Here is a 26,833-nt window from a genome sequence, read left to right as displayed (position 1 = left end):
AGATAAAGCTAATTGACGGGTAAGGCGGAAGTCCCGTGCACCCCGCTTAGTTGGAGGGTGCAAGATGAAAGGATCGACTTCAGTAATCAAAGGGTATTCCCTCCTCATGGCCGCCACCCACCGCCTCAGCCCAGGTGCCAGTGAGGGCGCAGAAGGACCTCCTGGAGGAACGCGCTGCAGTTCCGGGCTCAGTTCCTAAGGCAACATAACCGGAAGTGGAACCTGCGCGGGCCTGTTGCTAGGCAACGAACGCTGCCGGGACGCTAGACTGCTTCGGCGCCAAGGGAGCCGAGGTTGAGCGAGCAGAGGCTGCGCACCGCACCCGGACGCCGCATCCCTGATCGGAGGGCTTCCGAGGGTTCCGGGCAGGAGCGACCCGGGAGCCGCTCGGTCGTTCAGCGTGTCCTCGCCGCCATGAGTGGCGAGCAGGTGAGAGGGCCACACCAGCCTCGTCGCCGCCACCTTGCCCGGCATTTCAGAAGTGGTTGAAGCCGCGGCGCCCCGGCCCCGCCGCTGTTACCCTGCCGTGTACCCCCGGGGTATTGAGCACTCTCGGCGATTACCTTGATAGGTTCCCTTCACAGCCGTTCGCCCCCGACGACATGACAACCAAAGAGAACAGCCGGCGGTGCGCCAGCATTAGAGCTGGCCCGAGAGTGGCGGGACCTCTGGCGGCCGGCTGTGTGCCTGCGGGGAGCTGAGCAAGTGGCAGGGGCGGGGCTCTTCCTGGCTGTGTGGCTTTGGGCGAATCACTTGGTCTCTCTAAGCCTTAGTTCTTCCCCTCTTCTGCAGAGGAGGAAAATCAGAGCAACTTTTCTAAGCTGGCTAAGACGTTCAAATATGAGAAAATACTACACCATATCTTAGCTCTGGTATGCCGCATTATACATGGGGGGGTTTGGTACATCCCAAACAGCACTTCTTAAGAAAGTAGCCCCGTGGAGTGTAATAAAAGATGCATGTTGCAATGGCTACTCTAAAAAAAAGATGTCTTTATTGAACTTCATTAACAGCATCTGTAGTTGAAAGAAATGCAGAACAATGATCTATCCTTTTTAATGCCAACAAAGAATGGGGAGGCAGTACCAGGGACATCCCCCCCCGCCCCCCCCAGCTAGCTGGCAAACAACTCCAGTCCTCCACACAGTGGTGAATTGGGCACTGTAAGCAACCAGGACCAAAGAGTTATTTTAAGTCTGCAAATTTTGATTAGCTTCTTTGTTTCGGTAGTAAACTACAATCCTTTTTTCATTGCTTCATAATGCTGTGTGTGTGTGTGTGTGTGTGTGTGTGTGTGTTAGAGTTTATTGTGAAGAACACAATAAAAGGTGATTTAGTCCCGTATTCTATAGGGTTGTAGATTATAACAGAAAATGTCAAGACCCTAATTCATTGAATGCTCAAGAAAATTTGACTTTAGCGTTTTACTGACATGCATAGGTTGAGAATTAAGAAACAGACACTCTGGGGCTGGGGTCGTGGCTCAGTGGTAGAGTGCTTGCCTAGCATGTGTGAAGCACTGGGTTGGATTCTCAGCACCACAGATAAATAAATGAATAAAGTAAAGGTCCATCAACATCTAAAAAAATTAAAAGAGAAATAGACACTTTGATTTACATACCAATGTATAACTAGTAATAGGTAGTAAAATGACAAAGGAGCTAGCAAGAACCAAAAAATTAGATACCAGCAACTAAAATACTGAACAATTGATTACTAGACCTTACTAGTAATTTTTTGTGATGTTATTGTAATCAGTCTTTTAAAAAATGGAATCCTCAGTATATATTGAGCAGCTTTTTTGATTGATGCCCACGTCAGAATTTGACTTGATCTTGAAGCATTTCAAGATTTGTCAAAATGTGAGATAAATCTTTATTAAATTTACAATGGTATTTCTGAATAACTTATTTCTCAATTCCCTTAATTTCCTCATCGTAACTAGAAAGCGTTCACTAAAACCCCACTGGCTGTTAATTTTAAGTTTTGCTTCATCTTCTTAAAAGTGATGCAGGGAAATGGTGCCCCTGGTCTCTCCCTACCTCTCCAAAAAAGGTGTTTTACTGAACAGGCGGAGGGATCTTAAATAGTGAGCATTAGCCCATCTAGGGTTTTTCCCCACTTTCTCCATACTATTTTTAAACAGCAGAGGGCCCCCTCTCATTGTTTTGTTTAACTTGAAATTTAAAAATTTGTCTCAATACTTTATAACTTATGATAGTTTAGAGTGTAGTTTTCCTTTTGAAAAGATGAAAGTTTTCATATTTTAATCTAAAGCAAATAGAATGGATTAAACTTTTGTAAATTCAATTTTAATGTGACATTTACTTATGTATTCATTCAGTTTGAAAAAGTGAGCAGGTGGTAAAATCATATTTACTGAAGAGGTTTTACCATGTTCATCTCATTAGTGGAAGGTTGAGAATGACATGACATTTTTCAGAAATAGCATTCTGGGTTTTTCTCTTAAGTTATTTAAAAGAAATATAAGTCTTATGCAGTTGCTCAATTTTTAAAAGTAGTTAAAATGTAAGGCATTTTGAGTTTCGGTTTAAGAACTTGCAGAGGTTTAAAGGTACGAATAACCAAAGACCAGAAAGCTGTCCACAAATTGACTACACTTAGGAGAAGAGAAGAAGAAATAGTTGTTAGCCTTTTGCTACCCAGGTGCTTTTTCTAGTTATAAAACCAAGGAATTTTTTTCTATGATGTTCATCCCTTCTTTTCCTTCATCATATCTTCTTTGTGTCATTACTCTAAAAAGAAGGAAAAAAATTCACTGTGAGACCAACATCTTGGTGACAACTTTAACAGCCAGAACTTAATATGTGACACTTACATTGAAATCAACTCTAATGAAGTTTGATAGGTTATTGTCAATTTAACTAGACATATTTGATCAGAATAGTTAACATTTAGATTATACCAGGTTAATATCTCTACCAAAATGCAATTAAGTAAAAATCTGCAAAGTTAAACCCAAATGTGAAACCAGAGCATTTAAGGAAGACCTAACTCTATAGCAGTTTTCATTGTGGACTGTATTTTATATTAGGATCCCAACAAAAAACAGATGGCATGCTCAAAAAGATTAATTAAAGAAAATGTATAAAGAGACCACTTGCAGAAGTATGGGCAAGTTTCAGGGACCAAGCATGGGTGATAAAGCACTGAGGTATTACAAGCAGAACGATACCATTACCATTCTTAGGCCTGATAGGTCAATGAAATGAAACACCATTCTCAGAACTTGGTGGAAACTAGAGGTTTGGCACAGTAGTTTTCTGAAAGAAGCTGAGCTATGGGAGAATTTAGCCCCTATCAGAAACACAGGAAACAGGGAGAACTAGGAAATAAACATCCTAACCCTCTTTTTGCCTGCTCTCCAGTCTACTAAAATACCTCGTATTGATTAATCCTCTTTACAAGAGCCCAGATGATGCTTATACATAGAATTCAGCCTCTCAATCCCAGGGCAGAAAGAAAAAGGTAGAGACTTGATTTGAGACAAATACAGGGTAATCACCCCAGAAATTATTATAAGTAGGACCAACCTTAATAGGCCAAACTTTCATAACAACAGACATAGAACATTATGAAGACAAAAACTTCATAACAAAAGACATATGACATTATGAAGAATTATAAAATGTTTTTGAAGGATACATTCTAGGTATGTGAATAAATTAAAAAATTGTATTTAGAAAAGTCAATATCATAATGATATCATTTTCCTCTGTGCTATTCTAGAAATTCCGTATGTTTCTACTAAAGTTCCAAACAGATCATGTAACATGGATCCTAAAGTTCACATGGTGGAAGAAGGATCAAAATTGTCTGATAATTCTTAGGAATAATAAAGTGAAGGGAATTGCCTTGCAGATTTCAGGAACTCTTGTGAATTGTGGTGATTTAGGCAATGTGATACATTCTTTAAACAAATAATCAAAGGAACTAAATAAAGGAACGAAAAGATATGCACATAGTATGTATGTAATATATGAACAGTATATATACACTCATAAGTGTGTATGCAGTTCATGTCCAAGAATTGTGTATATACTAAAACATGAGGATATTCACTGAAGCATCTTTTGTAATAGAAAATCATTGGAAATAAGCTAAATATTCATTTATAAGAGAAAGGAATGTGTAAGTTGTATTGTATTCATATAAGCACTATATAGCTGTGAAAATCAGAGAGGTAAATTATAATTTATCAATTAATGTGGATAAATTTCAAGAACATAATACTAAAAACAGGAGGTTGCCCAAGGATACAAATGCTGAAATACCATTTATATAAAATTTAAAAGCCTGCAATAACAATATTTCAGGCTATTTAATGATTACACATATGTAACAAGTGTAGTACACATTGCATAGGAATAATAAACACAAAATTCCAGAGTGCAGAGACTTAGGATTGATAGTTGGGTTGAGGACATATGACTTTTCATGGCATTTTTTCTGTTTGAAATATTGAATAATTTTTAAGAGAATGGAATGTAAATAAATGTGGTTAGTGTGTACAATTTGGTTCAGGAAACAAATTACGTTTGCGATAACTAGAGTGGAAAGCACAGTTCAGGAAGATTTTATTTTCTTTTTAAAAGATAAACATTCTTTATTTGAATGTCGATGGGAGTGTTCCAATATAAAAGGAGACATTGCTAATTACAGAAATAAAGGAGGATTACTAGGAGCATAGTCCTTGTTAAAGTGAAAGGAGATTGTGGTAACTGAAGGACTGGCTTCTGCTGAGAGGTGGGATACTGTCTCCTTGTAGATGGAGGATAGAATCATAAGGGTGCCATTGCTAGTAGCTTATAGATTTGGTTACATGAAATGAAGGCATTCTCAACTAGTAAAATGATGATATATGAAAAATTTTGGAGATATATTGTTTACCCCCAAAATTAGGAAGGTAAACTTATTGGAAAAATTAGAATATTTGAGTCTATGTGAAATCATCCATAATTAAGTGAATCCAATAGGATTGGCGATAGGATTTTCCTCTAGCAACATACACCTATGTGGGTACACATACAGAGAAGGTGAATTGTTGAATTTCAGTGGGATTATACTTCAGTCAAATGTGTGAGAAAGAAGGAGTTGAGGGTATTTGATATTATAGAATCTAAGATGAACAAGGAGAAAGAGAACATATGAAAGAGTGGATAGATTGTGATGAGAAGTGTGTGGGTTTTATTATCAGAGATCTCAATAAAAGCAAAAAAAAAACCAGAGCCTTTAGGAAAGTACCAGGTGATAATAGAGAATCAAAACATGTGGTGATCAGAGAAGAGATGTTTAAAATCAAGATTTCACAACTGGTACCATATCTAATAAGAACTCAGAAGGGTTGCCTTGGGAATGAATGACATGAATTGAAAAAAAAAAGGAGGTTGCATATAAGATTAAATAACTAGGGAATTAGAATATTGTACATATGATTCACAGGTATATTTTTTAGTCATTGAGATTGATGAACAAGAGTAGATGCTCTTTCTGTTCAAAATAAATATAACAGAACTCAAATTCTAAAAAGTTAATTAATTAGAGAATGACATCAGAATGAATTCAAGTATGAAAGGAACATACAATATTCAGGACTCTTTCTCCCTCCCTCATTCCTTCTTTGTATTCCCGAATATCTCCAGTCTCTCTCCTTTCCTGCTCTACTCTTTCTCTTTCAGTTTCTTGGACCAGGGTTATGGTTATGAATGTGGTGAGAAAATGTTAGATTCAGAAAATATGTTGTAGGTATAACTCAAAGGATTGGCTAATGCATTACATATACCATGTGAGAAAAAAAAGAGGAATCAAGGGTGAGATTTTACCTTGAACTCTAAATCTGAATGGTGATGTCATTTTTTTTTTTTTTTTTAGTTCAAGAAAATATATAGGAATGTTCTACTAGGGCATGTGAGTGTTTATTAATCAAGCAGTATTTTGGACATGTTAAATGTTTTTTAGACCTCCAAGTAGGGACATCAAACTAAATATAGGAGAGTCAGGAACCTTAGAAAAAGGTTAGTACTGGAGAGATAAACTTTAAAGATTTCAGTGTACAGATGATATTTACAATATTTGGACTAGATGGATCACTTAGGAAGGAAATGTACATTAGAACCAAGGCATGTCTATAACATGAAAATCAAAAACATGAGAAGTAACGAGGAATAAGTTCAAAAGATTTCCCATTGAATTATCTTGACACCCTTTTGAAAAATTCATAGATCATAAATGTGCGGGGGTGTTGAACTGCCAATTCTATTGTTTTGATCTATATGTTTATCCTAATGCTAATACCACATAGTCTTCTCTATGGTAGTTTTGTAGGAAGTTATGAAATATGGAAAGATAAGTCTATCACTTTGTACTTATTTTTCAATATAGTTCAACTCTTCTGGGTTTCATACATTTCCTTGTGAAATTTGTGATGGACTTTTAAATTTCCACTAAAAAAAAACAATTTTAGTCTCCCAATCCATGAACACGGAATTTTTCTCTAATTTATTAAGGTCTTTAAAACTTTCTTTTAGTAATACTTTATAATTTTCAGTTTTCATTGTACAACTGTTACACTTCTTTGGTTGGTTTTATTCCTGAGTATTTTATTTCTCTTGATGTAAATAAAAAATTTTCTTGATTTCAATTTTGGATTTTTTTGATAGTATCTAAATATAGTTGATTTTTATATATTCATCTAGTATTCCTCAACCTTGTCAAGTTTATTCATTAGCTTTATTAATTTTTTGGTGGGTTATAGGGTTTTATATATACAAGATCATATGATCTGTATAGTGTGTTTTAGACTTTTGGATGATATGTACTTTATAGTAAACATAAAATTTGGTTGAGTGAATCAATTTTAGCACTAATAGGTAAATTGTTTTGCTTTTTCATATTTTTCATGCAGGATAAACCAACTGGCAAAGAAAAATCCAAGGTACCAGTAAGATTTCTACCACAGTTGCCTATGGTAATTCACTAATATATTATCACTGTTTATTGCTTTTATACTAATATCTAATTTGAAATTCTGTAACTTGAAAATGAGTTACTGAATTCCTGATTTTAAATTCTGTGTTCCACTTGATTTTTTTCTGTTGAAGAAATTCAATGAGGTACATATATTTGGAAAATAACTATCTTAATAAAGTTACTGTAACTACAGTGTCTTAGTTATGTACAAATATTTGAGTATTATGATTAGAATTGCCAACACGTACTAGCAGAAGGAATGTTAGTGTTGGAGTCAGGAAATGAGAACATGGGTCAAAGCTTTGCCCTTTGTGACTCTATGACCTTTTGGGAGTCACTTCTCTGAGCTCTCATTTCTGTATTTAAAAATAAGAGGACTGGACTTGATGATCTTTGAGGAAACAGCTCTTTGTGCTAAAAGGCTATGCTACAAAAGATCTCTTAGATCTTGGCATCCTTTTTCAATATTTTGACTATAAATGATCAGTTTCCTGTTGAAGAGACAGTTAATAGACATTTTCAGTTGATAAAATGCTGAACAAGTTATATTTTACCATATAAATTTTTTTGTCTAGTAATTATGTTAAATTTTTAATCCCATTGAGTTAAACTCTTATAATTCCTAGAAGCTGAGTTCAAGTGGATTTAAATGAGAACATTTATTTTGAAATATTTTAAAAGCTCAGAATGAATTCTACAAGATTTGCATTGCTTCATATGAAGATGATTCCTAATTTAATAATAAATTCTTTCAGCTTAAAACAAACTTGAATGAAAATTTTAAGTGAATAGTCTTGAATATTTGAAAGTACATGTTTCATGAGTCCATTTTTGTTGATAATAATACAAAGATTACCACAAGTTCTGTAAAACAGAATCATAACTTTTTTAGTTTTATGAATATCTACTTTAAGTTTTCTATAAGTCAGAGAAATTGAAATTAAACACTTTTTCTCTTTAAAAGTTAAAAATTTAAAAACTGAATATATTGATATTAGGGGTTTTTATATGTTAAATTTAAATTCACTTACTGAATAAATTTTCAAAACTGAGTTGAATCATCCTTTTAAGCCAGAGATGCATATGGTTACCTTAACTGCTTTTGTTCACTGATTTAAAACCTACTGTGCTCATATTTGACTATATTTTGCAATATTTTTCTGTATCCTTTGGGTTTTATGTCTTTTAAAAAAATCATACTTAAAAGTATGTTACTTTAAAATAATTCTCATTTAAATATTAAGGTTTATATTTGGATAAAAGTTTGGCAGTCATTAAGACTGATTTTCATTATAGATCATTTTGCTTCTAAAAGATATTGTAGTTGAAATCAAAGGTGACCTAGCACTGATAACTCTCAGAGTCTGAGAGTTGGTAACCTGATTCTCACCCTTTCTATATACCTCACTCATGAATACTCACTCCCATGAATCTTAAATCCTTTATAGAGAAAGATGGGAGTGGAAGATGGAGCCTGAGGTGGAAGAATGAAAGAGCACTGATTTTTAAGTGCTCTTATCTTGTCTTAACTTCTTATCCCATGAAAAAAGAGTCTGACAAAAAGAACTTCTGTAGAGCTAGTTTATCTGGGTAGATGATCACAGGATGCAGGAATAAGAGAGGAGGGAGAGCAAAATTAGGAAGAAGTTAATACAAACATGAGCTATCTGACTGGTTGCCACAGTATGCCCCTATTCCTGTCATAGTCTTCTGAGCTTATAGGCTGCTTCCTGTAATATTCCACCTCAGGAGAATCAAGGAATGACATTTATCCATTTTCTTTCATCCTGTGTTGGTAGATAATAGCTCCTGGGGATATTACTTCTCACTTCTCCTGGATGCTTATATGTGTGGGCATAGTGGAATCTTCCTATGCTATGGCATTGTAGGAGTCCCCATCCAGAAGCACAAATACATATTTATTGAGGCAAAACCCTCATGAATTGAAACTAACACAAAACTGTTTACTACAGCCATGTGTGGAATCAGATTTGAGGTGTGAGGATGTTAAATGATGTAAGACAACATATCATTAGCTAGATGATATTACTGCTTATGTGTGAATACTTTTCTTAGTTAGCCAGAGACCTATTATTTATAAAATTTACTATGAGAGATATACATTCTGCACTTTAGTATAAGAAGGAAATATTGAGGCCCTACCAACCTTCTCCACCCAGAGTATTGATGAGACTGGGGGAAGTAGCTCAGCAAAGAGATGGGTAATACAGAGATTCTAAAGTTTGTGTGTAGATTCGTTGTAGGAGGCTGGGGCTAAGCAAGGTGTTTTGGATACTTGTAGACAATTTTGGACATTATAATAGCCTCATTTGAATTGCCTCTGTACCATGTTATCAAAATTCCAGGAGGTGTAAACCATACATCCCAAAACTACTTCTCTGTTATTAATAACTGAATTCTTGTCAAGTCTTTGCCACACTTTCACTCTCCCCAAAGGGGAAACTTCAATTCTGAGAACCTGCTGTGCCTTTAAACATGAGAATGTTGTGCTCATATTTCCCTTGTTATTGTGTGGTCCACTGGGAATGGTAGAAAATAGAGCAGTTTGGGCTACAGCATTGGATGTGTATGAAATATTCACCTAATTTGAAGTTTGTGCTTTGGTAAGTACTTTCTGAAGCTCATTGCAATTCTTTAATTCGTTTTCTCTTCTTTTTCTTGTTACTCTATTTTTAGGATTGTTTAACCAATTTTCTAAGATAAAGTCAGTTTATCCAGCTCTGCAAGACTCATTTAGTAGACAAGGGTGGAATGAGGAGGTAGGAGAATAGGATAAGGTAGGAGCACACATAACCTTAGAAAGAATTTAAACTGTAAGTGTCGTGCATATTCAAAGGAGATCACCTGCAGTTGAAATAAGAAAGAATATAAATATTTCTGATCCTTGTCTTGAAGAAAGGTCATATTTTAACAGAGATTTTGAGGGGTATATTGATGACTCTGTTAGGCAGGGTAACTAATATTAGCTGATGTAACAGATAGACTTCCAAATCTCAGAGGCTTTACCCGACAAAGATTTCCCTATGCTCACATGAAGTCTGATGTAGGTCAAGTAGCCTTCCTCTGTCTTATCACTATGCCAGGCTAGCACAACGCTGCAGTGTGCTGCAGTGGCAGGGGTGAGACAGCAATGGATGAGGCATTCCAGCTCTTAGCTACCTGCCTCGTCCATGCAGCATAGATCACATGGCAACAGAATAACTGTGAGAGAGGCTGGGAAATAAAATAGTTCACAGTACATTGAGGGGGGTTTTGAACACCAATACAAAGACATGTGCCAACTTCTTTGGGAGTTTGTTAATGTCTCTGAGCAGTATGGTCAGAGCTGTGCCTGCTGAAGTGACTTTCTATTATTAGCATTGTCTATAAATCAAGGCCCGTATCTCCTGTTGCCTGGATTATCTTAGAAAGCTGCTAGACTTGACACAAGTCTCTTCTTGTGTATCTTTTTTACTGCTGCTAGAACTATAATCCTTTTCCATGTCCCTGCATGATAAATAGGGTAACAACGTAATTAATCAACCAAATCGACATAACATTAAGAGTGAAAGTGCTACTAATTATACTGGGGCAAGAGATGTCAACTGGGACTATGTCAAGCAAACTGGGATTTAAGATCACCACAGGAGGGACTGCGATAGTAATGTAATGCCAGTCAGGCCAATCATCCCCTAAAATCCAAGTCCTCCATGGCATAGCAACACCCACTTATCCATCCCTATTTCTTCCCTAACCCTTTCTTCAGATTCCTACCCCAAACTCTAGGCTCTTCCTACCCATCTCTCATAGCATTTCTCTAGCCCTTCCCTCTCTATCCCTTTGCACTGTTTTATTTTTCTCCATTGCACATTCCCTATATTATATGACATATCTATTCTGAAATAGCTGTCTGTACCTCCACTAGGATGTACATGCCATGAGGGGAGGGACTTAGTTCTGTCCATGACTATAGACCGAATGCCTAAGTAGAGTCCAAGATGTGGCAGGAGCTCAGAAAGTCTCTGTTGACTAGGAAAATCGATTGCCTTTGACTTGAGTTGGTCCAAGTCCCCTCACCATCCATCCCAACATCCCCTCCAAAGCTGCCAGTCTCATTTAACCCCTAATTCTTGATGCTCCTTCTGTCTTTAGTACACTCCTTGCTGTTCTTCTATGTGGAGATCCTGTGCTGTGCTTCAAGGCTTAACCTCTGTTTTAGTCAGCTTTTTCACTGTTGTGACTAAAGGACCTAACCAGAACAGAGGAGGAAGAGTGTATTTAAGGGCTCATGGTTTCAGAGGTCACAATCCAGAGACAGCAGGCTGTATTCCTTGGGGGTCAAGGTGAGGCAAGACATCATGGAAGAAGAATGTGGAAGAGGGAAGCAGTTTACATGATGATCAGGAAGCAGAGAGAGAGGTCTGTACTTGTCAGATACAAATATACACCCCAAAGTCACGCTGCCAATTCCCACCTCCTCCAGCCACATCCTACCATTTCAGTTACTACTCATTTAATCTCTATCAGGGGATTAATTCACTGATTGGGTTAAGACTCTCACATCCCAATCATTTCTCCTCTGAACCTTCTTGCATTGTCTGATACGTGAGCTTTTGGGGGACACCACATCTAAACCCTAACAATTTCCATATTTTTTCTATTGGAAGTTTCTTAGAATATTTTCCTCCACATCCTGTCCTGGATAGAAGCACATTTTTTTTATGCTAAGTTTGCGCTTTGTGGCAGCAGGAAATATATCATTCCTTTTGTATAATAGGCACAGAAGTGGTACAATGGCGCTTATAATTTTTGAGAAAATTAAATGAACTACTTCATTTAAACTTCTTAGAACAATATGGCACACATATGGTAATCAATACAAAATACACACAAATTCATATAAACAGTTATTGTTGAGCTAATGTATATCCTTTGTATTTTATACTATCTTCAAATTCTAGTATGTATTTTATACTTAAATACGTCTCACCTCAGCCACATTTCAAGTGGCCAATAACTACAGGGAGCGAGTGGCTACTGTTTTGGATAATATTGCTCTAAAAAATGCAGAAATAGGAGATATGAGGATTATCCCCTCCCTTTAAGTTTCAAGGAACAAATTTGGAATTTGAAGCTTTATTTTTTTTAAATTGGGGATTAAACCTGGGGGCACTTTGCCACTGAGCAACATCCCCAGCTCTTTTGTAATTTTTAAATTTTGAGACAGGGACTTGCTAAGTTGTAGAGGTTAGCCTTCACCTTCTGATTCTCCTGTCTCAACCTCCTAAATTGCCGGGATTACAGGTGTGCTGGGATTACAGGTATGCACTGCTGTGCCTAGCTCAAGAAACAAATTTGGAAGAGCCATCCATTCCCTAAACCTTACACTCAGACTTCACTGGAGAGGTTGTTACATGGCTCACTGGATGGGAGAGACATTTGCTGAGGAATTGCAGGCTGGGCTAGAAAGTGCATACCACATGCTGGGATGCTGAAGGTTTGAAAGGAAGCCTCCCTCTATGGTATAAATGAAACTTGTGGAAAATCACCCACAGGAATGCCAGTGAAACCTGCTGGAGGGGGTTGCCACTGGGTGAGCCACGTACCACAGAGGGAATAGCTGTCAACAGGAAAGGATGCTGACTGCTGGCAGCCATGCCACAGAACAGTGAGAAAAAGTGCTGGAAGAGGGAAGGAAGCCTCTTAAACTGTCTCTTTATGTAGTTATTTTGGATGGAAGTCCAACTGAGGGTGAGGACGGCGATGCCTCCCAATAAACAGACATCGGAGACCAGGCTCAGAAGGCACAGATCTAATTTTACTTATGATTGTACAAGACATGTATAGGCACATTATCCACTCAGGTTAAGACGCTTGTTAAAACATAACAGAACCAACCTATAGGTAAGCTGTCCGTCGTACAATGTAAACAAACCAAGTATCCCTAAGTGATTCTGTCCGGCAACAAGTCTGAGAGGAAAGACTGGGAGAAGGGTGAGCTCCAGCACACAGCATGAGGTGAGGCAGCGCGGGCGAACTCACATCACAGCTTGCCATGATGCCTGTTGAGCGAGGCTTCCCCTCCGCTCATGGCTTAGCCTCAGTAAATGCAAAGGCCTACAATCCATGGGGAGTCTTTACCATTTCCTCAGTTTCTCCGTCCAGACCGTTAGGTTTATTTGAACCATGGTGTCAGCTACTGCTGTCAAATAAGCTTAAGGAATGTTCCCTACATATTTAGAATCCTTTATAATTATATACTGGTTGGCAAAGAAGAAATGTTTGAAGGTCCCATCAAATATCGCAAGGGAGGGCTGAAAGGGTAAATCCAGAGCTGAGAGGCAATATGTTGATAACTGGCCAAAAGCACAGCTCATGTTATCTGCTTTATAGATCAAAATGTTCCGTTATCACCCCAGCAGTGTTCTTCTTAGCTAGATAACAATGGAATCATTATGTACTGCAAAGGAAATAGCAGCAGTTTTCTCTTGAAGTTACTGCCCAAAAGTATAAATGTTGTTTTTGATAATTTGAGGCTTCATTAACCTGAATACATTGTAACCTTAAGAAGTATGCCATTTTGGTCTATCAGTAAGGATAAAAATGACATTTTTATAATAGAGTAAAGAGATAAAGCTGGGTAACCCCTGGACATTAGATTCAGATAAATTCTCAGATAAGGATGTGATGGATAAAAGGCTTTGCATACTTTTTAAGCTTTTGACAACTACTGCTATGCACCATTTTCCTTTATTTCCTTGCTCTAAAGAAACAATTCTAAAAAATATTGAGAATTTTAAAAGTCATAGAGTATGTCTTTGAATATGTTGGATAATATGTGCCTTACTGCATAACAGACACTGTAAAATTTGGTTGTTGAGTTTATCAATTTTTGCATTAAGAGAGTAAACAAATTTTGTCCCCCCCCCTTTTTTTCATGCAGGAAAAGTCATCTACCAAAGATAAAGCAAAATCAAAGACAGCAGCAAGAGTTTTACCACAGTTGTCTATGGTAATTTACCTACATACTCTCAATATACCTCTACCTATTCTCTATACTCTCAAATGTTTTGCCATTTAAAAAATGTTTGTTAGTTTTCATACTCAAAAATAAGTAACTGAATTTCTGACTTTAAAATTTGTGTTTCATTTTGAATCTCTTCTGATCATATATCTTAGGAAAAATAGGACTACCTTAATAAAGTCACTGTAACTGTAATTTCTTAGTATGTACAAATATTCAAGTATTATATGAATAGAAGAATTGTGAACATGGACTAACAGAAGGATTATCAGTGTGGGAGTCAGGAACAAGGGCTGGGGTTAAAGCTCTGTCCGTTATGGCTCTGTGACCTTTGTGAAGTCATTACCTCTGAGCCTTGGTTTCTAGGTTTGAAAATGAGATAACTTAATGATCTCTGAGGAGAAGGCTCTTCCAGTACTGAAAGGCTATACTACAAAAAAAAATTCTCAGATTGTAGCATCCTTTTTCTTTATTTTGACAACAAGTGATCCTTTTCCTGTGGAAGCGACAGTTAATAGTTGATAAAGTGCTGGACAAGTTAGATTTTATCATAATAAAATTACTAATATTTGTGTTGAATTTAATGCCATCAGATTACAGTCTTGTAACTCCTAGAAGTTGAGTTTAATGGAGTTTCTATGCAAACATTATTGTTTTACATTGTAATAAAATTTACATAACAAAATTTACTACTTTAGCCATTTTAAATACACAGTTCAGTGGTACCTAGTAGTTTGCCTTGTGTGCAACCATAAGTACCATCCATTTCCAGAACTCTTTTCATTTCTCCAAATGGAACCTCTGCATCCCTTAAATGAAAACTTCCCAATATTTCCCCAAACCCCTACTTTTGTTTTTTTATCTCTTACGTATTTGATTAGACACTTCATATAAGTGGAATCATGCAGTATTTATCCACTTGCATTTGACTTATTTCACTCAGCATAATCTTTAGATTCATCCAAAGCATTACTTGTTTGGAAGGATATTTTAAAAGTTTAGTGCGAATTGCAATATTGAATTTGTGTTGCTCTGTACAAATTTGAAACAAAGATGATTTTCACTTAGAAAACTTGAGTATGTTGTTAGATAAATTATCTTAAACATTTCAAAGTACACATTTTGATTGAAAATATGTTTATTGATAACGTGTTATTATTACACCATGTCTGTACAATTCACGTTTTCCCTAATTCTGCAAAATCTATGTTAAATGTTTAGTTTAAAATGTAAATACCTGAAATGGACTAGACCGTGTATTTTCTTTTTTAAGAATTTAACAAATTTTAGGACTTGGGCTGTAGCTCAGTGGTAGAATGCTTGCCTTGCATGTGTGAAGCAATGGGTTTGATCCTTAGCACCACATAAAAAAATAAACAAATAAATAAAGATATTGTGTCTATCTACAACTAAAAAATATTTTAAAAACTCACAAATTTTAAAACTGAAAATTTGCTCTTAGTTTGTTGTGTCTTGTCAATATACAAATGCAGAAATATAAACCTAATTAAAATTTACTTACTGAATGTAGCTGAGATGAATAATTCTCCTTTCCTGTAGAAAAGCATATAATCACCTACAGTGCTTTGTTGCCAGTGCTCTTGTTCAATATATGCTTTGAATTTTATATGTTTTAGGGGAAATAGTATTTTCAAGATTATTTTTTTAAAAATAATTAATTAATTAAAAAATTATTTTCATTTGAATATTAAGGTTCTCATTGGGATAAAAGTGCTCCAGCAAGGTATAGAGTGAATTTCATTATATACCTTGATTCTTCTAGAAGGTGATCATTGTAGTTGACATCACATTGCTCCAGCACTGGTGGCCTCCCAGCCTGTATGAACTGGTGACCTGATTTTTACCCTTTCTTCATACCTCATTTGTAGCACTCCTGTGATTCTTAAAACCTTTATGGAGAAGATGAGCATGAAAGAATTGAGGGACAGAGGGAAGGATGGAAAAGCACTAACTTATAAGCTGTCCTAGCCTATTTTCCTAAGAAAGAAGAGCTGGAAAAAAACTTGTGTGAAGCTAGTTTGTTTTGGGATGCAGAAGTAAGAGACTGGGCTGAATACAACTATGAAGAAAGAGGACCTAATCTAAGCCTGGGTTGTCAAGTTGGTATGGATATGAAAGGAAGAGACAGACCACATTTTTGCATTAGAAAACAGATTTTCTCCTGGCACTCTCATACATCCATAATCCCAGATACTTGGGAGGCTAAGTCAGGAAAATCCCAAGTTTCACTTGGAAAATTTAGTGAACCCTATCTCAAAATTTAATGAAAAGGGCTGGGGATATAGCTCAGTGGAGAGCACTAACCTAGCAAGTACAAGGCCCTGGGTTCAATCCCCAGTACTACACACACACACACACACACACACACAAATGTAGATTTTACTTTAAAATGTTCTTTTCTGGGTTTGTTGATGAATTGTTGTCTCTAGCAACAGTGGGTCTGTGTTCTGGCATTACAATAATTTTCAAGAGTCAAGTTGGTCATTGCCTTTCTAGGAGATGTAGGTGCTCTCCTGTCTGCTGCAGTTCCCTCCACACTCTGTTATTTCCCAGAGTGAATCTGAGAGCCAGTTACCTATCACCACTCACCTTCTCCCTCTTTATGAGACTCTTCAGATAATGTAAGTGTAAGAATGTGTGACCCAAACTTTAAATGATGGAATAAATTCCCAGGCAGTTTAAGCCATGAGAACTGGAAGCTGAGATGTGAGGGAACTCATTAGCACTATAGATCAGCTGAGGTCATCCTCTCATCAAAATAGAAGGCTTTGAGAGGAAGAAGAGCCTTATGGCCCATAAGGTCCTCTAATGATTGTCTACCCAGAGACAGACCCAAGTTGATCAGCTGCAAAAACACCACATTACCTTCACGAGAGCTAAAGAGATCAGGTAAGAAACCACAATGCCTGTTTTTAGTAAAACAAAATAAAAAGATACCTTGAAGAAGGCAGGGAAAAAAAAGTTCTCTATATCTCCCTTCCCTCAACTCCAAGCAGACCATCTCAGAGAGAGATGCAACTCCCTTACGGGAGGGAAGGAAAATTAAGTGGAGGCTATAGTCTTGAAACCCAGTAACAGGTCCACCATGGTGAAGCTCAGTGCTGAGCAAACTCCTAAGACCCCTATCATCAGGTCAGTATCCACCATCAGAGCCTCTGGAACTGACTGCCTCTAAGGCAGGACAAGAGAAATAAAAATAGGAGACACAAAGGAGGGACAAGGAAATAATATTTTAATTCAGAAGTTTTGCATACTTCTCCAGGCCTGTCACTCCCTAAGCAAGTCTCTCTTGCAGGCCTGTGACTCCCAGATTTTTGGGAAATCTGTGAATCTGTGTGTGTACTGTTAACTAACACCCCCCCCCAATAGATTAAGCAAAGAGAGATATATCTTAAGGAAACTACAATTTTGGGGCTTTTAAGTCTATCTACTGATCAGATAATAAAGACTACATCAACCTGAGGATTGGGAAAGTGGCTAGACCACCAGAAACCATCTTGAGATCATCAGACTGATATTATTCCTACATATCTTTCTATACACACCCCTCACCAAGTTTCCTTTAAAAGAAAAACCAGGAACCCCAAAGCTGCATCTCTCACTCTCAAGATGACCTGCTTCTTGAATGTGTATTCTAGTTGTTTTACCCACCCCCTCAACCCAAATCATCTCTCTTGAGATTGCTCTCCTTCTACCTTGAATATGTATCTACTTTCCTAAATAAACCTCTATGCCTTTGACTGGCAAGCGCTGACATTCTTTTCCATCACATGTGCTAGGAAGTCTGTTGGTCCTGATTTGAGTCATCCTCTCCAGGAACCCCTCAGATCCTTCTTCAGAGACACCTCTTTTGCTGTGATACCTCCACCATTGACCCTCCAATCTCAGGTAGCAGAGCAGGGAACAGGACTCCACTTTCTGGGGAGCAGGATATGAAAGCTGACACAGACCATTGTCTCAGAACCCAGTCCCAGCCCTTATGGTGAGACCCAGCACCTGGTAGAAACTGAAGGCCCCATACACAGGCCAGAGTTCTGAGACAGAGCTCTAGATCTTCGCTGACATCAGGTGTAGACCTGTACACTGGTATAAGAGACATGAGTTTCAGTCTTCCTCATTTCCAGTGTTGGAAAGGGTACGGGAAATGCCTGTCCTCCTGAGACTGCAGTCATGACTGTGACACTCAGGTGTGGCCCAGCTTAGTAACCAGGGAACTCTCTACCCACTCTCTCTCAACCTGTGTTAGCACAGCTGTCGGCAGACCAGAGCTAGCAAAGGGGGCTCTAGAACTTCCTTAGCAGTCGCTGGAGACCTGTACGTAAGAGAGATGGACTCATGTTTCAGCCTGCATCACTGCCAGCTGTAGCATAGGTCCTCATACACCCTGAAACTGCAGGACCATTCAGCTGTGAGGCTCAGGCACAATCCAGCTTACTAGCAGTCTAAACATAGCATGGGGTCAGACCCCATCCACTGGGGGTAGGACTGCATAGTAAGCACAAGACTTTGCCCTGAAACATAGTGCATATCTGGTGAAACCTAATACTGGGAAGATCCTAATGGACCCCATCCTTATCCCTTCCTGCAGAAAAAGCCCATGGAACAGTTCTAGTGCCAGAGAAAGACATGCAATCCCAGTTGAGTGGACTTCTATCCCAGCTAGCATCACCCGTGGCTGGCTGCAATGGTCCGAGGGTACAAGTCTACCTTAGTAATAGGCAGTCCATATCAGTGTATAGGTCTTGGTCCTATCACAGTGTCATGCTGGTCTTGCAAGCTATGCCCAGATTTTGGCAGAATCTTGCAGGGCCTGACCATGGACCAGTAACTGTGAATGAGGCATTTGGTTCTACCTGAGCCCCGGAAGAGGCTTGTGAGCATGGACTACACTTTCTAGGTACTATCCCGGTACTTTATGGATAGCACATGAACAGTGTTTTGGGGACAAAGTTGTACTTGGATTTCTTTCTAGTACTGAAGTAATGATAACACACTGACAACAGACTCCTGACAAATCTGAACCTATACACCATCCACTGCTGAAATAGAGGAAGTTACTGCAATCTTAGAGAAAATAAGCAGTCTCCTTAAAATTTCTGGAAAGACAGGCATACATACACACAAAAAGTCTGATTAGGAAGAATGGAATAAATACCTAATCCATGCACAAACATCTTATGCCAGCAAATATAAAAAGCAAGGAAAACCATGACCTCTCTAATACTCAAAATCAGAAATTGATCAGTTGAAAAATAGAGACAAAATTCTCAAAGTTGCAAGAAAAAAGAAACAACACATAAGTGTGCCCCATTTGCATGATAGTGGACCTTTCAGCAGAAACCTTACATAGGTCAGGAGAGAGTGGCATGAGATTTTCATAGTACTGAGGAGAAAACTGTTAACCAAGGATACTGTGCCCAGGAAAGCTGTCCTTTAAAATGAAAAAAAGATAAAGGTATTCCCAGACAAAAGCTAAAAGAATATGTCTGGTAGACCTGTTCTACTGGAGGTGCTAAAAGAAGTTCTTCAAACTGAAAGAAAGAATATTAATGGATAAGAAGAAAATATGGAAGGTATAAAATTCACTTGTAACTATACAAATTCAGCGTGTTCTAATATTGTAAGCATGGGGTATAAACCATTTGTATCTTTAGTGTGAAAACTAAAAACAAACAATTAAAAAGTAATATGTTAATATGTTAGGATCTAGGTAATATAGAAAGATATAAATTGGGATATAAAAATTTCAAAGTGTGGGGAGGGATGGAGTACAAGTATACAGTTTTCTTATTAATAATATTTTCTCTTGTTTGTTTCTGTTCTTTATAATCATGTTAAGTTGCTATCATTTCAAAATAGCTTGTTAAAATCAAAATGTGTATTTTTGTAATTTTCATGGTAACCACAATACAAAGATCTATAACAGACGAACCAAAAATAACAAGCAAGAAATAAAAACAACTACTAGAGTAAATTACTTAACCATAAAGGAAGACTATAAGGGAGAGAAAGAAAGAAAAACTACAACAAAATTAGAAAACTGTGGGCCCTATTCCTTGGAAGGAGGCCTCCATGGCATTCTGTCAAAAGACAGAGGTGTCAAACAGGATCCTCGGAAACTAGGGCCCCATATTCCTCTCCTATGTTCTGTGAACAGGATGTTCTTCTGTGGTCTGTAAGACAGTTCTTCTGTGGTCTGTGAAATGGCCCTTCTTTGTGTTAAGTTAACAGATGTTCCTCTGTGGTTAGTAGAACTAGGTCAATGAAAATTTACTATACCTGATCTATAGTCTGCCAAATAGATTGGTAACTGCTTAAGTAAGGTTTGACCTTTGCAATGTATGACTAGCTTAACTGCAAGATTATAAAAGACAGTGTTATATGCAGTAAAGAGAGAAGCAGCTTCCTGTGTGACAAGTGCCCCATTTCTCTCAAATAAGCTCTTCTCCTCAGATCTTTGTGCAGAGACTGAGTCCTTTTCCCATGCTTTGCTAGAGTTGCTGACAGAGTTTGTCCAACACAGCGGGAGACCCTCTGGCGTTGCAGACAACAATCGTGCAACAGAAAACAAGTTATGTAATGGCTACACTAAGAATTTACCGACGAATAATTATCTTGAATATAAATGGATTAAATTATCCAATTAAAAGAAATAGAGTGACTGAATGGATTATAAAAAGAGACCTAAATATATGTTGCTTATAAAAAAAACTTATTTACCTCTAAGGACACAAAGACTGAAAGTGAAGGGATACAAAAAGATATTGCATGCAAACAGAATCCAAAAGAAAGTAGAAGTAGCTATGCTTATTAAATCAGATAAAATAGACTTTAAGTGAAAAGCAGCACAAAGAGACAAGGAAGGTCATTATATAATGTTAAAGGGTGCAGTCAGTAAGAGGAAATAACAATTCTAAATATATATACATCCAACATTGGAACACCCAAATATATGCAGTAAATACTAATAGATATAAAAGGAGAGGAAAATTCCAATATAATGGGAGTTGGGGACTTTAACACACACCTTCAATAATGGAAAGATGATCCAGATAGAAAAATCAACAAAGAAAAGGTAGAGGTGAATGGCACCCTAGACCAAATGACCCTAACAGACATCTATAGAATATTCCATCCAACAGCTATTGAATCCACCTTTTTATTTTTCATCAGCACATGAAACATTTTCCAGGATATGATAGGCCACAAAACAGGTGTCAACAAATTTTTAAAAATCGAAATTATATTGGGTATCTTTTCTGACCACAATGCAATAAAACTGGAAACCAGAGACAAGAAAATTTTTGGAGACCTATACAATTACATGGGAATTAAATGACTTACTTTTGAACAACCAATGAATGAGGGAAGCAATCAAGAATGAAATTAAAAACTTCTTGAAACATATGAAATTGGAAATACAATATATGCAACCTATGGAATATAGCAAAAGTAGTAGCAAGAGGGAACTTTATAGCAATGAATTCCTACATCAAGAAAAGTAGAAAGATTTCAATTAAAAAAGCCTATTAATACATCCCAAAGAACTAGAAAAGCAAGAAAAAACCAAACCATAAATTATTGGAAGGAAAAACATAAGAATAGAGTGGAAATAAATGAAATGGAGATTAAAAACAAAATACAAAAGATCAATGATACAAAGAGTTCTTTCTTTGAAAAGATAAAGAATGTAGACAAATTCTTACTTAGACTAAGAAAAAGAGAAGGCTCAATCAGAGACAAAAGGGGAGAGAGCACAACCAACAGCATGGAAATCCAAAAGACCATTGGAGATGAATATGAGCAACTTTTGCCAACAAATTTGGTAACCTAGAATAAACCGATAAATTTCTAGATATATATACTTTACAGGGGTGGGAATAGGGAAAGGTTGATCAATGGATCCTAAGTATATCTAGATAGGAATGAGAGTTCTGGTGTGCTATTGCACAGTAGGGTGACTATAAACAATAATAATGTACTGAACACTTCAGAAAGCTAGAAGAAAGAATTTTGAAAGTTTTTATCATAAAGAAATGAATATGTTAGGAGATAGGCATGTTTAATCTGGTTTCAACATTACACAATATAATATATATAATGTGTTTTGAAACATTACATGGCACTCCACTGATATGCAAAATTTTATGCTTTTTGGTATTAGTTAAAATTTTAAAAAGATAGAGATACTTGTCAAAATCTGGGGATGAATGGAATGAACACCTCAGTTTTAGGTAACAGGCACCCATATCCAACTGGCAGCAGGATTTTGGTAATGTCTCTCAAGTAGGACATACTGTGTGTACTTGATAAAATCTGCTATTGAGTGTTTGTATCTCCTTCCCACATGCCTGATTTGTTTGAGAAAATGTCTGCATTTTAAGAAAACATATTATTTCATGAAAATATATATATTGCTTACTAATGCTATTTAAATATCATATTTTAGGTGAGTACAAAGCCCCAGTGGCAGCAGGCAGCCCCTTCATTCCATTTGAATATAAAGCAAGACAATGAGATTCCAGAAACTTTTAGTGTTAAAAATGAACAGTCATATGGTAAGAACCTCAATATTCTATATTAGATTTAAGAAAAATTTCTAGAGGAAATAATACAACATTTAGCTAATAGAGTCACAAAATTATAAAGCCTAAATGAGATTTATGTCAAGGAGAAAAATTACTCCTAAATATTTTCCATCAGAAAGTAATTGATTCCAGTTCTTAGTTATTTCAGGCTATTGTAAATGCTGTAAGAGGTGATATAGGAATTGGAATGTTTATCAAAAAACTTTTATTTATTGTGGTCAGAATTTGCTCTTCTGAGAGAAATTTTTTTCTAAGAAGAATTTAGTAAGATGTAAATATTACTTCTAAATTGGTCATTTAATTCTTTATTATTACTAGTAGTAGTAGTAGTAATAGTAGTAGTAGTGGTGGTAGTAGCGGTAGCAGTAGCAGTAGTAGTGGTAATAGTAGTAGTACTGAGGATTGAACATAGATATGTGCTTCACCATGGAGCTACAACCCCACCCCACCCCCTGCCCTTTTTTTTTTTTTTTAAATTTTGAGATAGGTTATTTCTAAGTTGCTGAAGATCTCACTAAGATGTTGAGGCTGGTTTCAAAATTGTGGTTCTCCTGCCTTGGCCTCCGGAGTTGCTAATTTTTTAATTACTTTGACTGATTGAAATATAGTGCTTATCAGCTAGGTTTGGTTGCACATGCCTGTAATCCCAGCAGCTCAGAAGGCTGAGGTAGGAGGATTGGGAGTTCAAAGCCAGCCTCTGCAATTTAGTGAGGCCCTGAGGAACTGAGTAAGACCCTGTCTCAAAAATAAAAAATAACAAGTACTGGGGATATGACTCAGTGGTAAAGCATTCCTAGGGTTCAATCCCCAGTACCACAAAAACCCAAAACAAACCAACAAAAAACTATATATATATATCACACTTATATATTGTTTATCAGATATATTATACTTAATATTAATATTTTTTCATGCTGGTCTTGGTTCTTTAAATTTTCTTGAATAGTTTATATTTAATTTTTACCATATATTTAATCTTATTCATTAAAAAAGATTCTATGCAAATACAATTGAAAAATTATTTATTATCATATTAATAGAAATAGAATAAGTCAATTGAATATTCTTGAAACAGACAAAGGTTTCTATTATGATGACATTAAACCAGAGAAGTTTAGCTTAGGGTTCCTTAAGAATTTAAAGCACATTTTTTTTTTTTTTATTGAATGGTGCTTGAGCATTTTATTCTAAGCACTTAAATATTTTTGCTATCTTTTTAAAGGGCTAATTAATTTTTTTCTTTAATTCCAGCTGAATACATGGAACGCTTTGGGAAAAAAGGCAAGATCCTCAGCCAGATTGATGATGGCTCTGCTGGACCATCTACTTCCAAATTAAAGGGCAAGTCTCCACAAAAAGAAAGAGAAAACTTCAGAAGTACTCTTGTTAATGTCATTATGTAAGTTCTGTAAGCTTCTAACTATTATGTTATCCTAGTTAGAGTTCCTGGGAAATTTTATCCAAAAATATAACATAAAAATATAGTATTTCTGTACCTTGTTGCGATGAGGTCAGTGTACACAAAATGAAAGATCTTGAGTTTAGCTCTATTAAGCATGTCCTACTTTTTTAAACCCCATGAGTTTTAAAATGTACCTATGTTAATGGATGACATTGCCTGAGTGAGAAAAAAGTTCTGTTTATGGCCATGGAAGCTGGTGGAAAATTTAGCTAGTTTGTTTTCCCCCATGTTGTCTGCTCAGGTGATATGGTAACTTCTCTGAGGTTTGGGTCTCCTTGTACAGAAAAAGGAATGGGGGTGGAATTGTCTGTAATGGCAGTACGGCCTGAGTGACCCAGTCTGGGTCTCAGAACATTTTATGGAGAGCAATGTAGACTTAAGTTACTAGTTCCTCCTTGTCTTGTTTCCACTCAGCCTCACACAAGTTGTTTGGTACCTTCTTTTGTTTCATTTTGAGTCAGGGTACAAACAACAATTTGTGGAACCATAGAGTTTCATGACCTACTGTGGTAAGTAACTCACCAGCAGAACCTTGTTTGCTGGTGAACCTTGGTGGCACTTTACTGGCTGACTGATCATCTTGAAGGGTTGACAGTGGTTTCTGAGTGCTTCCGAAGTGCATGAGGGTTATTTATGGGAGACCTATTGCAGCTGAATTGAGGCTGTGTGCCTTGTCTAGAGTAGTTTTGAATTTGCTTCTGCCAGGCACCACTAGAGTATTACCAGCCTGGCCCACTCGTACTGTTTTCTTGGTTTTAGCGTGCGTGCGTAACACAACCAGTGTAATCAACACCAACTCAGTGGAAGGTCTTTGGATAAAAATTCTTAAGAAATTTTTTTTTTGTACTTGGAACCTCTGGCCAAGAAAGATGAACTTTTCTTCCTTCCCAATGGTTTGAATGCAAAAATTTAATATACGTAAGAAATACTACCATTAATGAATGCAGACATGCTGGAATACACTACTATTAGATGGAAGATGGCTCTCTTTAGAAAATGAACAGGGTTAGGAGGCTCAGAGTCTCATGTCATGCCAATCAGCCAGACAGTCAGAAGGGCACATGACAAGGGGGCATCAAGGCATGCAGTGAACTGAGATGAGCTTTCTTAATACAAATTCCTATGCCTATAATTTCTAGTCCAACGTTTAACTGACTGTAGAGCCCATCTTGGTTTTCAGCTTAATACAGGGTCTTGGTTTGAGTTCCCCATTCCTCTTAGGCCTTAGAAATCATCTTCTTCCCCATCTGGGCATGAAAATCCAAGGTCCCACCTCTATAAGTGCAGCCATAGCCCCAGGATTTTGCTGATTGCTTTGTCTTGCCATTTAATTATTTTTTTTTCCTGAGTGTTCCTTTTGTTCTTGTGTGCTCAGCTATGATTTTGGCTAATTATCCAGCATAATACAAATGGGAGGTTTTTCAGATTATCTTTGCTGAAAGGTTGGAAGAGAAAGAAGTCTATTTTTAGGCATTCATGTCACTTTTTAGTTATGCCTTTTATAAATGGGATGTACACAGACTTACTAAAATTCAGTCTTAGAGTTTATGTACTTTAATAGCTTATTAATCCCAGTTATATTTATTGGTATTTTTTATATATATGAACTTCTGCCAGTATATTTTATGTGGTTTTGTACCATATATTGCCTTTGCTTATTTTTTTCTTTTTCTGCTTTCTATTGAATTGAAATTTCTTTATTCTCCCTTTATCTGTATTGGTGTAAAAGCTACAGAATATATTTTTGTTCTTTTAGTTATTAGCCTAACATTTAAAACTACATATTTTAATGTGCATTTTTTAAATTTAATATTCATTTTGTCTTCATCTTGAATAACATACAAAGACTTTAGAATGCTTTAATTTAGCTCAAAACTTTCCTTTGTATTTTACATGTGATTATTGTTAAATATTTTAATTCCACTAAGACCTTAAGTACCTGCACTCTTTTTCAAAAGTTAACACATACTTGAAATTACTAACTTCTTAGAAATTTACTTTTGCATTGCACTCTTCACTTGCGAGTTTATTTTCTTTTTTGCCAAAATTTATCTCTTAGTATTTGTTTCAACTAGAATCTGTGTAAAAAGGTCTAGAGTTTCATGTCTGTAAAGATGTCAGTTTCATCCTTACATTCTCCCAAATTAATGGCTAATCTGACTATAGTATTAAAGTAAAAAAGTAATTTTCCCCCCGGACCTCTGAAAAATAATAGATCAAAAATATTAAACCTTATCTCTTCTTATGTGTTAGTGTTAATGAGAAACCTATGTCACATTATTTATCATTGCTCTGTTTGTAAACCATATGTTTTCTGCTAGCTTCATTTTTCTTTGAAAGACTTGCAGATAGCTTTAAAAAAACAGATTTATTGAGAGCAACTTAGTATGCCATTAAATAAATTCATTTATATTAATTGTAAAATTTGAATTTCAGTAAATTTCTGAAATACCTATCACTGAAATCCAGTTTTAGAATACAGTACTTCCATCATCCACAAAAATTCCCTCAAACCCACTTTAATTAATATTCTCTTCCTCCGTTGCCCCAGGCAATCACTGGTCTGCTTTCATCTCTATTGCTTTTCCTTTTCATATAACTGGGATTATATAATATGTCTTTCTTAAAAATTTTTTTTAGTTGTTGATGGACCTTTATTTTATTCATTTATTTATATTTGTTGATGAGAATTGAACCCAGTACCTCACACCTTTATGCTCGACAAGTGCTCTACCACTGAGCCACACC

General features: G+C 36.6%; 1 protein-coding gene across 1 annotated transcript in view; it reads left to right on the top strand.

Moving 5' to 3' along the window:
• The first annotated feature begins 237 nt into the window (after positions 1-237).
• The window catches only part of Dnah7 (dynein axonemal heavy chain 7), a 347,577-nt gene continuing 320,981 nt past the window's right edge, over positions 238-26,833 (top strand). Inside the window, 5 exon segments of the mRNA XM_047547136.1 lie at positions 238-429; positions 6,926-6,988; positions 13,934-14,002; positions 22,485-22,593; positions 23,875-24,022. Of these exon segments, the coding sequence (XP_047403092.1) occupies positions 415-429; positions 6,926-6,988; positions 13,934-14,002; positions 22,485-22,593; positions 23,875-24,022 (404 nt within the window). The 5' untranslated portion in view covers positions 238-414.

This window comes from Sciurus carolinensis, chromosome 3 (genome assembly GCF_902686445.1).
Source record: "Sciurus carolinensis chromosome 3, mSciCar1.2, whole genome shotgun sequence".
Taxonomy (NCBI): Eukaryota; Metazoa; Chordata; class Mammalia; order Rodentia; family Sciuridae; genus Sciurus; species Sciurus carolinensis.
Note: the sequence above shows the minus strand (reverse complement) of the source record. Positions and strands in the feature narration are given on the sequence as shown.